The sequence below is a fragment of the Tricharina praecox genome, assembly GCF_024521635.1.
Source record: "Tricharina praecox strain CBS 144465 chromosome Unknown BZA05scaffold_20, whole genome shotgun sequence".
NCBI lineage: Eukaryota > Fungi > Ascomycota > Pezizomycetes > Pezizales > Pyronemataceae > Tricharina > Tricharina praecox.
The window spans coordinates 185,074-197,812 of record NW_026250422.1 but is presented as its reverse complement, the minus strand read 5'-3'; the positions used below and the strand labels follow the sequence as shown (position 1 = coordinate 197,812).

At 53.6% G+C, this 12,739-nt stretch overlaps 5 protein-coding genes across 5 annotated transcripts; 2 read left to right on the top strand and 3 right to left on the bottom strand.

Moving 5' to 3' along the window:
• Positions 1 to 69: 69 nt before the first annotated feature.
• Positions 70 to 1,467, bottom strand: BZA05DRAFT_340376 (uncharacterized protein; the record flags this gene model as incomplete). The annotated part of the gene is made up of 3 exons (XM_051480965.1): positions 70 to 409; positions 462 to 619; positions 673 to 1,467. 3 exons carry the CDS (start codon positions 1,465 to 1,467, stop codon positions 70 to 72), a joined length of 1,293 nt encoding a protein of 430 aa, XP_051337492.1.
• A 2,177-nt stretch (positions 1,468 to 3,644) lies between these two features.
• On the top strand, positions 3,645 to 5,626 carry BZA05DRAFT_118723 (uncharacterized protein). The gene is made up of 7 exons (XM_051478656.1): positions 3,645 to 4,218; positions 4,286 to 4,535; positions 4,603 to 4,653; positions 4,723 to 4,995; positions 5,048 to 5,258; positions 5,315 to 5,335; positions 5,419 to 5,626. The coding sequence occupies exons 1-7, from the start codon at positions 3,704 to 3,706 to the stop codon at positions 5,427 to 5,429; spliced, it is 1,332 nt and encodes a 443-aa protein (XP_051337491.1). The 5' UTR covers positions 3,645 to 3,703; the 3' UTR covers positions 5,430 to 5,626.
• Positions 5,479 to 5,940, top strand: BZA05DRAFT_340680 (uncharacterized protein; the record flags this gene model as incomplete). Its single annotated transcript, XM_051480974.1, has 1 exon — positions 5,479 to 5,940. A coding segment is annotated over one exon (462 nt), but the record flags the coding sequence as incomplete, so codon positions are not given.
• A 3,419-nt stretch (positions 5,941 to 9,359) lies between these two features.
• Positions 9,360 to 10,262, bottom strand: BZA05DRAFT_437675 (uncharacterized protein). The gene is made up of 2 exons (XM_051486458.1): positions 9,805 to 10,262; positions 9,360 to 9,715 (listed from the first exon to the last, which is right to left on the bottom strand). Exons 1-2 carry the CDS (start codon positions 10,113 to 10,115, stop codon positions 9,583 to 9,585), a joined length of 444 nt encoding a protein of 147 aa, XP_051337489.1. The 5' UTR covers positions 10,116 to 10,262; the 3' UTR covers positions 9,360 to 9,582.
• Positions 10,263 to 11,818: 1,556 nt separating this feature from the next.
• On the bottom strand, positions 11,819 to 12,544 carry BZA05DRAFT_118667 (uncharacterized protein). Its single transcript, XM_051478655.1, has one exon. The coding sequence runs from the start codon at positions 12,430 to 12,432 to the stop codon at positions 11,980 to 11,982; it is 453 nt and encodes a 150-aa protein (XP_051337488.1). The 5' UTR covers positions 12,433 to 12,544; the 3' UTR covers positions 11,819 to 11,979.
• Positions 12,545 to 12,739: the final 195 nt, after the last annotated feature.

Sequence of the window (12,739 nt, the reverse complement as noted above, 5' to 3'; positions counted from 1 at the left end):
ATAGCTAACCATAAGCACCATATAAAAGTATCACCCGCAACCCCGGGCCCTATCACCCCCCATCCAAGTTCAGACCCTATGCATCCTGCACCTTGTGCACGCCAGCACCGAGCAGCCCTCGCAGCTCCATATATACGCCCTCAGCCTATCTCCACACATTTCGCAGTTATGTTGGCCGTTCAAGACCTGCCATTCACCATCATGCTCGCACACGTGGCGCTCCTGCAGGCGCTGCCGGATCTCCCTGGTGCGGTGTGCGATGCGTGCGGGCACGGCGGGGCGGTCCGCCAGAACCTCGCGGATCGCGAGCTGCTCTGCCCGCCGCTCCAGCGCTCGCTCGTCCCAGTCGCCGCATTGGCACGTTTTCCACTTGAGCCCGCAGCGGTAGCAGAATTCGGCGCCGCATTTGCTGGAGGCTGGTTAGTTGTGCGGGGGAGGGAGGCAGGAGGGGAAGGGCTTACCAGCTGATGTGTTGGCAGCCGAAGAGGCGCTCGACCAGTGCGTGGCAGGTGTAGCAGCGCTGCCAGCCATTGGCTGCGGCTAGTTCGAGCGTCTTGTTCAGGTTTGTGTCGGTGGGACAGTCGGTTTTGCCGTGGTACCGTTGTTTGCAGCTGACGCACTGGGATGGTTAGTGGGGTGGAGAGGAAGGGGGGTGAGATGGGGGTGTGTTACGGTTCGCATGGCACACGCATTACAGGTTGCACAGTCGTCCACGATGTTCTTCGTCAGGATGAAGACACCGCACTGGCTGTTGTGGCAGTAGACGCGATTGTGGGAGGTGAATTCCTCCCGCTTCGCCTTGAACTCTGCAATCTCCTCCTTCTGCAGAAACGGCTGGGCGAGGTACAACGGAATCTCCTGTTTGTGGCAGCGAGGGGGAAACAGCTCCTCGTCCCAAGTCGCGTTGTGGAATACCTTCTTGAGGCAGTTGTGGCAGTACGTGTCCCCACACGGTGCCGTGACGCAGAAGTGATCCTCAAGACACGAACAACAAACTGCCTCGCATGGGAGGCTGGTGGATGAGGATACGCCAGAGGACGTGCCAGAGCCGGTGGCATATCCCATGGGCAGTCTCGAATCCGCGCCAGGCGTGTGCATCATCCGAGGCACAGAAAAGCCCCGAACCGGCTCATCCACATGCCCAGACAGATCCATCGCCAATTGGCGATCCTGCAGGAATTGCAGGGCCTCGCCGATGATGAACGCGTCTTCTTTCAGCGCCTGGTCCATACTTCTCGCCAGCTTCGCATCGGCCAGGCAAATGGCTTCCTTACTGAGATAGTCGCGGTAAGCTTGCAGCGGGTTCTCGGCCGCCGACACCCGCGGGGACTCAGCGCCTACAACGCCTTTGCCCTTGCGGTTGCTGAGCGCCAGGGCTTCGTCGAGGTCCGCCAACTGCACCGCGATAATGGCTTGCAGGGTTTCCTCGTCCGTTATTCCGCCGGATGCGGCGTGCAGGTCGAGCATATTTTCCGTGAGTATCGTCATCTTGGATTACTGATTCGCTCGGTGACCCGGTGTACACACTTGATAGACGGTAGTCGAGTTGGGCGGTGGGTGTTGCGGTGCTGGGCTTGTTGCTTGGGACAATTGAGAGGAAGAACTGTGGGGATCGAGGGAGAGAACCGATGAACCCCGCGTTCGCTGAGTAGGGGTCAGTGGTGGTTGGTCGCACAACAGGATATCGACTCGAGGACGGGGACCGAATCCGAGTGGTGAAGGCAGCAGTGACGCGTGCAGCTTAATTCGGCCTTCATGCTTTCTATGGCAATGATATATGGAGCCATTCTAAAATCCTAATAGCATCGGACAGGAAAATTTAATTGAAAGGAGAGGGTGACCACCGCCAGTCCTACATAACTATATCTCAATCGACGCACCGGTACAATACCTAGACAGGTATCCACGAGGGCTGGGATCTAGAGTCGTGATAGTCACTCATAACTATAGCCAAGCCATCCCGTCAGTCGAGCAAATACTATGAGTCCAGGATTGGCTGAATGCGTGTACCTATGATCGAACGAAACAAGCAAACAAGCGGATGCCATGGGTTTCTTCAGCAACATACATAAGAATGCTGTCTCCATGTAGTTCCATAGTACCGTACACTACGAAGGATGATCTAGACTAGGATAGGGCCGGTGAAGAACACCGTGACGGGCCGTCCCTAAAGTTCGGACGGACGACCACTGACCAGGATACCTACCATTCCAGAAATTGGAGCTAGGTTCATGCTGAGTTGCTGACTATGAGCGGCGTCAAACTTTTGGTCGCCCGGAGATCTCGGCACGGGTTAAGGTTTGGCGGTGGAAGAGTCTCGACGGCCACGGCGGCGAACTCTGATGAGCGGGCCCGGCGAAGTCTGATGAGCGGCCAACTTTGTTCGGCGGCCAACCTTAGGTGGCCTCTCGGTCTTAAATAGAGGTCTTCGCCGTGGACGATAGGTTCTTCTTTCGGTATCGAATAGAATATAATCATCTGTCTACCCATATATTTTAACAAGCGGGATATAAATATTAAAGAGAACAATTCCAGACACCGAGGCTGAAGGTTTCCACGATCCGCCGAGTTGTCGATGCGCGGGCCCTTCCATGGATGCATGGAGTGGTACTTTGAATGGAAATTTTGGGATCAGTGATGAAAGCTTCCTACATAGAGTCTGACATCTCCATCATGTAGCAACACCCTCGATTTGGTATCCATGCCATTCCATCAAGTTCCGGCAGCCATATATAACTTGAACGTGTTTCAAACCCGGCTTCCTTGCTTCCTTGAAACACATCTGGAACCGTAGAGCCTTCATTGGCACCGGGCCAATGGTTTCATTTTCCACAGCTGTGTACGGTACCTAGTACGGAACCTGAATATCGGCGACTTTATCAGAGGTTTGTCCGGAGTCCGGCAGTGAGATCGTCACTGCAGCTGTACTATAGTTAGCCTTGGTATCTTGTATATAGTTTTCTTCTCTTCTCAACACGTGGTCGAGGCATCGATGTGACGGATACGAGTATCTTGATATACAGCTGTTGAAAGTGGTCCTGAAGTTGATAGGTGAACTGCTGGAAGGAAGGATATAAGACTGTTGTTTGCAACAGGAGTTGCGGTGATGTTGCGTCTAAAGGATTTGGCGGGTTCTAATCGGTCAGCTACATATTTTGACTGCAGTCCGGACTGTGCTATCGGGAGCACTGTAAAACCCCCCTCACCCCCCAGAAGAACTACCTAGCCAAAAGCCGGAGGCATTGGCCCCAAAGGTGCAACCGACCGCTGTCCTCTATCCGGCGGAACACCTACTAAAGACATCGGAGCCGTATATATGCTGCCATATACCTTAGGCACCTATACCTATGGGCATTGGGCGTTGGCTTTTGGGATTGGCTAGTTAGCTCTAAATGAGAAAGAAGAAGAGCTAAGGATATGTATAGGGAGTTCAAACGCGACGCGATGCCGTTCAATAAATCCGGGAAATAGATGGAACGTCATTAATTTGGAGAAGAGATTCCGCGAACACGAAGCTCTAATTTCGTATCTGTGTGGCATGGTGAGGTTGTTCGTGTCGCAAGTCGCGGCAGAGGTACCATGCATCATTGTTGGAGCCAAGCCCGTACGGAGTCGCACCGCGTTATCGAATAGATAGAACGACCTAATCAACCAACCCCCCCGCACTTCCCCCACCTCTCTGGATTAGCTTCGAGATCCCACGATGGATTTCCCCCTGGCCCCAATCCCGAGTATTGCCGTTGGGGAGCTATCTGTGGGCACGGCCAGCACCGTCAACAGCCGGAGGAAGAGAGCAGCAGGTGGAGCCCCGCCAAGCCCGAGATCCACCAAGCGCAGTACGTACTCCGAAACGGAGCGGTCACCTCTTGATCGCGCCGGTAGCGACACAGCGCGTTCTTCCGAGCCGAGATCCCGCCCGATGTGCTTTCGGATATCGAATGTCCCACTTACCTGGGGAAAGGAGGACCTTGTTGAGCATCTCAAGCGTGTCGGCTTTGTGGACAAGGGCCACAACCGAGTGTCGCTGTACCCGGCGTGTAGTGGTGACGGTCAAGTGGCGCTGCTGAACTTGGTGGAATACTTCGAGTGGTTCCGACAGCTCAGCATCACTGGTTCGGATACTCTTCCAGGTTGCGGTTCGGAAACGAATCTTCAGATCGACCGACATTTCTATGGCCTCACACCGTTGAACAATCCAAAAAAGAATATCGCTGCTGAGTTCGTGACGACCTCCCTTTCGTTCCTTAGTCACTTGGAAATACTGATTGCCATTCGGGGTGTCCAGTGTTGTTGCTGTAACCGGGCTCGCTGGACATGCGTATGGGTCGTGGAAAAATCGGACGAAAAATCGGATGTGGCTCCACGATTTCCTTCCCTGCGAGTTCAACAACATTCGGATCATGACCTACGGTTACGATACCACCCTTCAGTCTGCCGACGACACCGATCCAGCGAACGTAAACCCGGCGAAGCGTATCTTGGACCTTCGTAGGGCCTTCGTTACCAGTTTGACAAACGCGAGAAGTTCTCCAGAAGTACGTAAACTTGGCCGTAGTTATTGATCAGTGAACGACTCGGTCCTAAATGTTTCAGGAGAGAAAGCGTCCGATAGTTTTTCTTGGACACAGCCTGGGTGGCATCCTTATACTACAAGTACATATAACTGCCAGTTGAAGACCACGTCGAAATGAAGACTAACCGAGCCCCCCAAATCAACTATAGGCTTTGCTCCAGTGCAAACTCCACTCGATGCATCAGGATCTCATCGAAGCAACCCGGACGATATGTTTCTTTGGAACCCCACAAAAAGGCCTCCGGACGGCCGAGCTAGAGGAGGCAGTTAATGAAGAACCCAATAAAGTCGCAAATTTGTTGTTTCAACTCCGAGTCGGTTCGGAATTTTTGGAAACCCAGGCAGATGACCTCGTTGAAGTCTTGAGCCAATGTAACGTTGTGACCTTCTACGAAACCGTGGAAACGGCAACAGTTACTAAGGTGCAAGGCTCATTCCTTACATTTTTTATATCTATTTACTCATCGGTTACAGTCTTCGACAACGGGAAAATGGACGAGAGATGGACCACCGGCGATTATGGTGACCAAGGACTCCGCCCAACTGTTTCTGCCGAACGAACAGCGTATCCCCGTTTCAAGTAACCATAGCGACATTGTCAAGTTTCCCGACCCTTCAAACGAAACGTATAGAAGTGTGGTTACGCAGATCAAGATGTGCATAGATATGGTTGTTCGGCAGCGAGGTGGGATTCCTTTCATATAAATCAGTTGGGTACGACCGTCCACTAAACCTATACAGAGATTTCAAGAAAGATTACGCGTAAGTGCACACGTTCTCCTTACAATCGTCTTGAGCGCCCCGCTTGTGGATATGCAGCGTTATATTTACAAAGCTAACCTTAGACATCAGTTAAGGAGGTGGTAAGCTGTTTGAAGAGCTTGAAAGGTACAGATTGTGAAGCTCAGCGCGACGAAATACTTTTTACACGACATCGCGATACCTGTGGATGGTTGACAGCCGACAAACGCTACAAAAATTGGGCACGGAACGACGGAAAGACGGTACTTTGGATACGCGGAGATCCAGGATGCGGGAAAAGTGTTCTGGCTGCATTTCTATCGGCACACCTTGCTATTGAAAACGCAGCCGAAACTTTCGGAAAGCAGTATGTAGTCGCCTATTTCTTCTGTAACGATAAGGATGAACGCCTGAGGACGCCACATGCCATACTGGCGAGTCTCCTTGCGCAAATATTGTGGCAAGAGCAGGATTCATTCGTACACTTTTCAACGGAATCACAGTATGTGATGCACAGGGGCTTGACGGTGTGGGATTTTCCCATGCTTCTGAGAGTGCTTGGACGTATCTTGAAGGACGACCATATCCGTCCTTTATGCCTGTTGATCGATGCCCTCGGTATGTAGGCCCAATTCCTACTCGTTGTTCTTCGATTCTACCGCCGCACACGCATCGATGTCGCTATTCGAGCCTGCTGAGCGAATAATGCATCTTGGCTATTGCTTTCCCCCCTCTACACAGAATAATTACGGTCCACCCAGCTGATTCTTACAGACGAGTGTGATGACCAACGAATACGGTTTCTCGATCATTTACAGTCCCTCATTCAAGAATCGGCCGCCATAAGTCACCCGAAACTGGTCGTAACCAGCCGTCCTCACATACCTGTGTTACTGCACATGACCTCTGTTACCTTAATCCCCCTGGATGCCGCGAATCTGAATACCGACATTACTACATTCGTCACCGCCGAGGTTGGAAAGCTACGACAATTCTGTGGGATGGCGACCGAGATCCAGGAGACACTGATTCGCCGTGCTAATGGAATGTTCCTGTGGGTTTCATTGATCCTCGACGATCTCAAGAAATCCAAGACCACAAATCGTCGGGCCATCCTCAGGAAGCTGGAGGCCCTACCGATGAATCTCGAAGAGGTGTACAAGCATATCCTGAGTGGCATCGAACCCGAGGACGAAACGATAGTGGGATTCATCCTTCAGTGGGTGCTCTTTGCCATGCGTCCCTTGACGGTACGCGAGTTAACGGTCGCAATCGCTATGCGACCTGACTCTACGTGCATAGCCTCCCTGCAGGACGAGATGGAGCAGGATCTCGAAATAACCCTTCGGTCCCTTTTCGGTCCCATGATCAAGATAGAGGCCGGCACCGTTCATCTTGTGCATCAATCGGCAAAGGACTTCCTTCTTTCCGACTCGGCGAAGACGTTCTTTCTATCCAAGTTTGGAGCAGAAACTGGCGGAAGAGTCAGTTTCAATGAGCACCTTTCAACAGACGTGGCCAACGTCGAGCTCGCTGCCAGCTGCTTGCGGTATATGTCGTTTGATGATTTCGAAGACGGCCCCCTACCCGTTGATTATCTTGCGCCGCACTCAACAGTGTTGCATGAACTGAAGACTCGATATCCAGAAGCCGCACTGTTTTCTTATGCTGCCATTCATTGGGTAGACCATGCTAAGCGGGCAACGAAAGAGTCGAGAGAAGCCCGCGATTTGGCGGGGGATTTTGGGAAATTGGTGCAGTACAGAAGTAGAATCGAGCTATCCTACCAATTTCACAGTTACTTTACGCATTCTTTCTTCCATCGATCGCCTCCGCCGCTTCATATTGCTGCGTACTTTGGCTTCACAGAATTCGTACGAGGGGTGTTGGACTCGGGGGTTGGTGTCGACGTCCGGGATTCAACCGGCCGCACTGCACTCTTCGTCGCCGTTGAAGCGGGGCACCAGGAAGTGGTCCAAATGATCATGGATCGGGGCTCCAATATCGGGATACAAGACAACAAGGGGTGGACGGTGTTGCACCAGGGGGCATCGGATTGCAAAGAGACCGCAGTCCAGCTACTTCTGGACCAGGGCGCCAACATTGAGGCCAAGAACAATGACGAAGAAACGGCGCTTCACATCGCGGCAACGATCAGGAACGAGGCTATAGCCCGGTTTCTTCTAGACCGCGGCGCCAACATCAAGGCCAAAAACAACATGGGACGGACGGCATTGCATTCGGCAGCACAGAAGGGCAATGAGGCCATAGTTGGGCTGCTTCTGGATCGAGGCGCCAACATCGAAGCCAAAGACCATGGCGAATGGGTGCCGTTACACTCGGCGGCATGGAATGGAAACGAGAGTGTAGTCCGATTGCTTCTGGATCGGGGAGCAAATATCGAAGCCAAAGAGCATGACGGATGGGCAGCGTTGCACTTGGCCGTACAGGATGGAGACGAGGCCACAGTTCGGCTGCTTCTGGACCGGGGCGCCAACATCGAAGTCAAGGACACTGAAGGGAAAAGCACGTTGCGCTGGGCGGTAGAGAGTGGAAAAGAGGCTATGATTCGGTTGCTTCTAGACCGGGGCGCCAACATCGAAGCCGAAGACAATGACGGGTGGACGGCGTTGCACTCGGCGGTACGGAATAGGAAAGAGACCATAGTCGGACTACTTCTAGACCTGGGCGCCAATATTGAGGCCCAAACCTATTCCGGGGAGACGGCATTGCAAAAGGCGGCACGAAATGTTGACGAGGCGACAGTCGGGTTGCTTCTGGACCGGGGCGCCAATATCGAGGCCGGAAAACGTTCGACAGTATTGCACGTTGCGGCATTAGCGGGAAATCAAGCCATGTTCCAGCTACTTCTAGACCGGGGCGCCAACATTGAGGCCCAAGGTTGGTCCATGAAGACGGCATTACACGTGGCAGCAGAAAATGGTGACGAGGCGATAGTCCGGCTAATCCTAGACCTGGGCGCCGATATTGAGGCCAAAGACCGTAACGGGTGGACGGCATTGCACTCGGCGGCACGGAATAGGAAAGAGAGCACAGTCCGACTACTTCTGGAGCGGGGCGCCAACATTGAGGCCCAAACCTTATCCGAGGAGACGGCATTGCACATCGCAGCTCTAGATGGTGACGGGGCGACAGTCCGGTTGCTTCTGGATCGGGGCGCTAAAGTTAAAGCCGAAGACTATAAGGTGTTGACGGCGGTGAACTCAGCGGTACGGAATAGGAAAGAGACCACAGTCGGATTACCAGCGAATCAAGATACCATTAGGGGTTAAACGACGGGCTGACAGCCGCCCATTGCTCAGTCTGGTTCGCCAGTGTTTGCGCTTACAATGTATTATGTAGACACGAGTCGTGGCAGCGTACGGCCGATTTCCTATGGCTCATTGGCCCTCCTTGACCTTCTGTTCCGCTGGCATAATATCAGGCTGGATTTCTTTTCCGTCATTGCGGGGCATCTTGCTTTTATTTCCTTGCAGAGTTTCACAGCACGATAGGTGTTGCAAGTTGCATTCGTGATGGCCTCAAACTATAATAAATTGCAGTTGCATTGTTTTCTCTTCCGAGTCCTCGCACCCAGCAGAATATGCACTCGCCACACCCTCCGCCGACCTTCAACCTTCGCCACCATACCCGGCTCGCCTGTATGTATATCTTGAAAGTTGAGCTCGCAGGTCCCAACAACGACGGGATGATACATCGGCTAGCGGTAGCACACTTCTAGCATATCCGCAGGCACACATCACATCACATAACATCACGTCAAATCGATCGCGGTCCACGAGTGGTGCGACACGACTGCGGGCGTTCGATTGCGGAGCCCTGAGATACGGGGTGTGGGGGTCTATTGGTGAGTTCGGACGACAATAGTAGGGTAGAGCGGGCCCAATCGAGAGTGTATGTGTGTGTGTGTGTCTGCTTGTCATTTCTATGTGTTTCTGGCCCGAAGAAGGATGGGTGGGGTGGGCTGCATGTGGTTGGTTGACTGTGTGCCTCATCACAATATATCACTCGCGGAACGTATCACTCGAGCGTGTTTCCGCAGCAACGGAAAAAATTGCAGACCAAGATCGAATAAATGAGAGTATAGAAGAATGGCATCATGTTCATGACGCATGATGAATCCCATCCCGCTCAAGCAGCTAGCTAGCATCCCAACTGCAACCCATCACATAAAAAAAACCAAATACTCTGCTCCTCCTCAAGAGTCAAGACCGCACCGCGCCAGGACGCGTGGTGGTCGTCGCGATCTACTGCTTGACGAAGACCCACTTCTCGTTGACCGAGCTGCCCTTACGCGCGATGTGCACGTTGCACTTGCGGCTGTGGCCTGGGTCGGCAACCAGGACGTGGTTGTTGTTCTGCACGGACTCGATGTACTGGCTAGATATTATCGCACCAGCGTCAGCGACACTCTCCAGCGCGATTCCCTCTTCCACCCATAACGATCCCCTCAAGACGAACAAACGAACCTATGATCGTCATCGCCAGTCTCGGTGATGACCCAGCGCTGGTTATCGGTGCCGTTGCCGTTGATGGAGTAGAGGATAACGTTCGGCCCCGCGCCGCCCTCGCAGTCCAGCACGTTCTCAGAGTTCTTCTCCGTGATGGTGGCATCACCGCTGTTGGACCGCATCTGCACAGTCCAGTACACCTTGGCGTCCTCCATCGTCACCACGTTGTCGTGCGCGTCGTCGTCGAACGTCAGGTACCGGTTGCGCCGCGCCTCCTTGATGCGGTAGCTGTTGTCCTGGATGTCGAATCGGGGGGCTTCGGTCGTCATTGTGGTGAGTGGTCTGGGAGGGTGTTATGTTCGCAACGAGGCGGGGAGGAGATGGGAGCAGGTGGAGAACCTGGTAGGATTGGATGAAGACGTGCGTGTGTGTGGGTGTGTGTATGGGTGAGTGTCTCGAGATGGTTCTAGCTGTGGAGAGAAAGGGAAGGGAAGAGATGAAGCGTTCGACAGCCCTCTATTTATCCTTTGGAACTCTGCCACGATCTTCTGAAGATACTAGTGACCTTGGAGGACGATATCTCCATCGGTGATGGCATCTCCAAGCCAACCTATCAAACTGAACCTTCGTGACCACCTGGATCGTAGCTCTGTTCGGCCGTCGACATTCTCTTCAGCTCCCTGAGTTCGATACAGCAGCAGGACGACGTGGAGGGCGTAAATCCCTCAGCGGGCGTGAAGCTGAAGCTGCGGGATACTAGATGTGGTGGTGATAGTTTCGACACGGACATGCCTGGTCCGGGTGAGTGATAGTGGTGTGGACGGATTTGCAGTAACCAGTTAGATTCATGGACGCCTCGAACACGGAGTCTGCATCGTCGTGGACGTGTGCGTGTAGGCATGCAGTGATACCGGTCTTTTCAGCTGAAAACGAATTCTGCCTGCCTGCTTGTCGGTTGGAAATCCTGGATCAACCGTTGCCAACTGCATCACCAGATCAACGATTGCAATGGCAGAGCAGCCTAAATCCCGAAGCGAGTGCTCGAGCGTCTCAAAATCCGTGCTGTAACACCACCTATCATTTCTCCACTGTAAGCCATTCATTCGAATGCCTATTCACTATGCAAGTCCACGCCCGGGCAAAGCAATCCGTTATTCAGGAGTTCATACCAAATATCCCATTGACTCCAGAGCATCCGCGACGCCTAGGGCCTGGGACCTAAGGAACCGGAATCGGATCTCGCGCACCGTTCAGTCGAAATCCAGGTTCCAAGTTCCAGCTCCAAAACAGTGCCATATTGATCTGAGCAACTCCAGGCCAATCGACACGGTGTAACTCGAATCTCAATGTTGCATGTGTAACCTGCCGCGTTCCCGCACCTTGTGCTCGGCCCCGTTATGCAGGATTTCCGACGCTCTTACGTACACCCTCGCCCCCCACATGCAGCCTTCCCGCATTCCCGCTGAGTCTATCTATCCATCTACCCCGCGACCCGCAATGCCTACATACCCTACGCGTAGCAAGGCTTGTAGGTATTGTAGGGCTGAAACGGTCGCGGCGGCGGGGCGACGACGCCTACCTACGCAGAGGCCACGAATGATGCCACTCGGTCGATAGGCATTGACTGGGCTGCTGTGTCGACGACCTCCGCTCTGTTACTTTTCCGCCCGCGCCCTCTTACCGTGCCGAATTCCGTCGGCTTCGGCGGTGGTCACTGGTGCGTGATATCCAAAGTCCGTCTCCCCGCCTCCCGAGGGGGTGCGGAACCGTAGAACGTCGTACTCCGCCTGCCCCGCCGCCTGGAGTGGAGAGGGTTCCTTGCGGTCGCACCGCCGATGTCGGCTGGCCTGTGTCCAACCGTGCACTCGACATCGCACCTAGCGAATGTCTCGGAACGGATGCCCCAGCGGGTAATCCAGTGGGCCCCTCAATGAGGTGCACGTGTAGACGTAACTATCCTGGTGATCGATCGCAGCACAGTTCCACAGCCCGGTTTCGGCAACTGTTTTCATGGAGCGAGACTGGTTAGAGCCTAGAAGTGAATCCATGATAGTTATGGCGATTCGTGAGATTCATACTCCGGAGTACAGAGATGCAGCCCGCTCGATGCGTATGCGAACTGAACACCGCAGTGCACATCGATGCCGCCAAGGTGAGTTCAGCTGAGATTCTCAGCTGTGGTGAACGGCGATATTAGGGCTCGCGAGGAGGGTGGACCGGGTTGGCCGTGGAATAGTTAAAACGATGGCCTGGGCTTATATCCGGAAAACACCAAGTAGCGGGAAAGTAGTAACGCTCCTCTCTGCAACCAGCCGCAATGCGAACCGGGACTGTTCTCGCAGCAAGTTTGTTTCGCCGGTCGGTTAGTTCGCCAGACGCGGAAGCTCCACCCGTGTTCTCAACTGTGCGGAATGATTGGCTCGAATCGTATTGACTGAGGATTTCAGCGTTCAGTTTCACCTTTCCTCCCGAAAACTGGGCTCTGCATCGCGGCGACCGGGCAGGGTGTGAAGCCTTCGCTATGGCTAACACGGGTGCCGGCACTGGTACGCAGGACTGGAAGTGGATCACAGGTATTCCTCGGACCTTCAGTAGCACAATTGATTTCGCTGCATGAAGAAGGGCGATATGGAGTCGGAACGACATCTGCTCGAGTACAGGTTTCTGCTACCATAGATAGCGCTTCCTTCGCTGTGCACTATACACCGTTCGCTGTGTGCTGTGTGCTGTGCGGGCTGTGTATGATCGGCGAAAAAGCCTAAACTCCTTCTGATTTCATTCTCGCCGCTCATGGCTTCCCACGCATGGTCAAACCAATCATCAACTCCTCCCACACCTGCAATCCAAGAACGGAACCGCCAGCCATCACATTCAGGTTATGGCTGACGCCCAGATTCCTCGGACCCGGTCCCCAAAGCTGCCTGAGTGAGGCCGCTTGAAGGATCGCAACGGT

What these genes read in the sequence shown, in the direction of transcription:
- BZA05DRAFT_118723 (XM_051478656.1), top strand. Translation starts at nt 3,704, where the DNA reads ATGGATTTCCCCCTGGCCCCAATCCCGAGTATTGCCGTTGGGGAGCTA. An exon ending in GTGGCATCCTTATACTACAA is followed by an intron (nt 4,654 to 4,722) that starts GTACATATAACT and finishes AATCAACTATAG; the next exon opens with GCTTTGCTCCAGTGCAAACT. An exon ending in AAACGGCAACAGTTACTAAG is followed by an intron (nt 4,996 to 5,047) that starts GTGCAAGGCTCA and finishes CATCGGTTACAG; the next exon opens with TCTTCGACAACGGGAAAATG.
- BZA05DRAFT_437675 (XM_051486458.1), bottom strand. Translation starts at nt 10,115, where the DNA reads ATGACGACCGAAGCCCCCCGATTCGACATCCAGGACAACAGCTACCGC. An exon ending in ACTGGCGATGACGATCATAG is followed by an intron (nt 9,716 to 9,804) that starts GTTCGTTTGTTC and finishes GATAATATCTAG; the next exon opens with CCAGTACATCGAGTCCGTGC.
- BZA05DRAFT_118667 (XM_051478655.1), bottom strand. Translation starts at nt 12,432, where the DNA reads ATGTCGTTCCGACTCCATATCGCCCTTCTTCATGCAGCGAAATCAATT.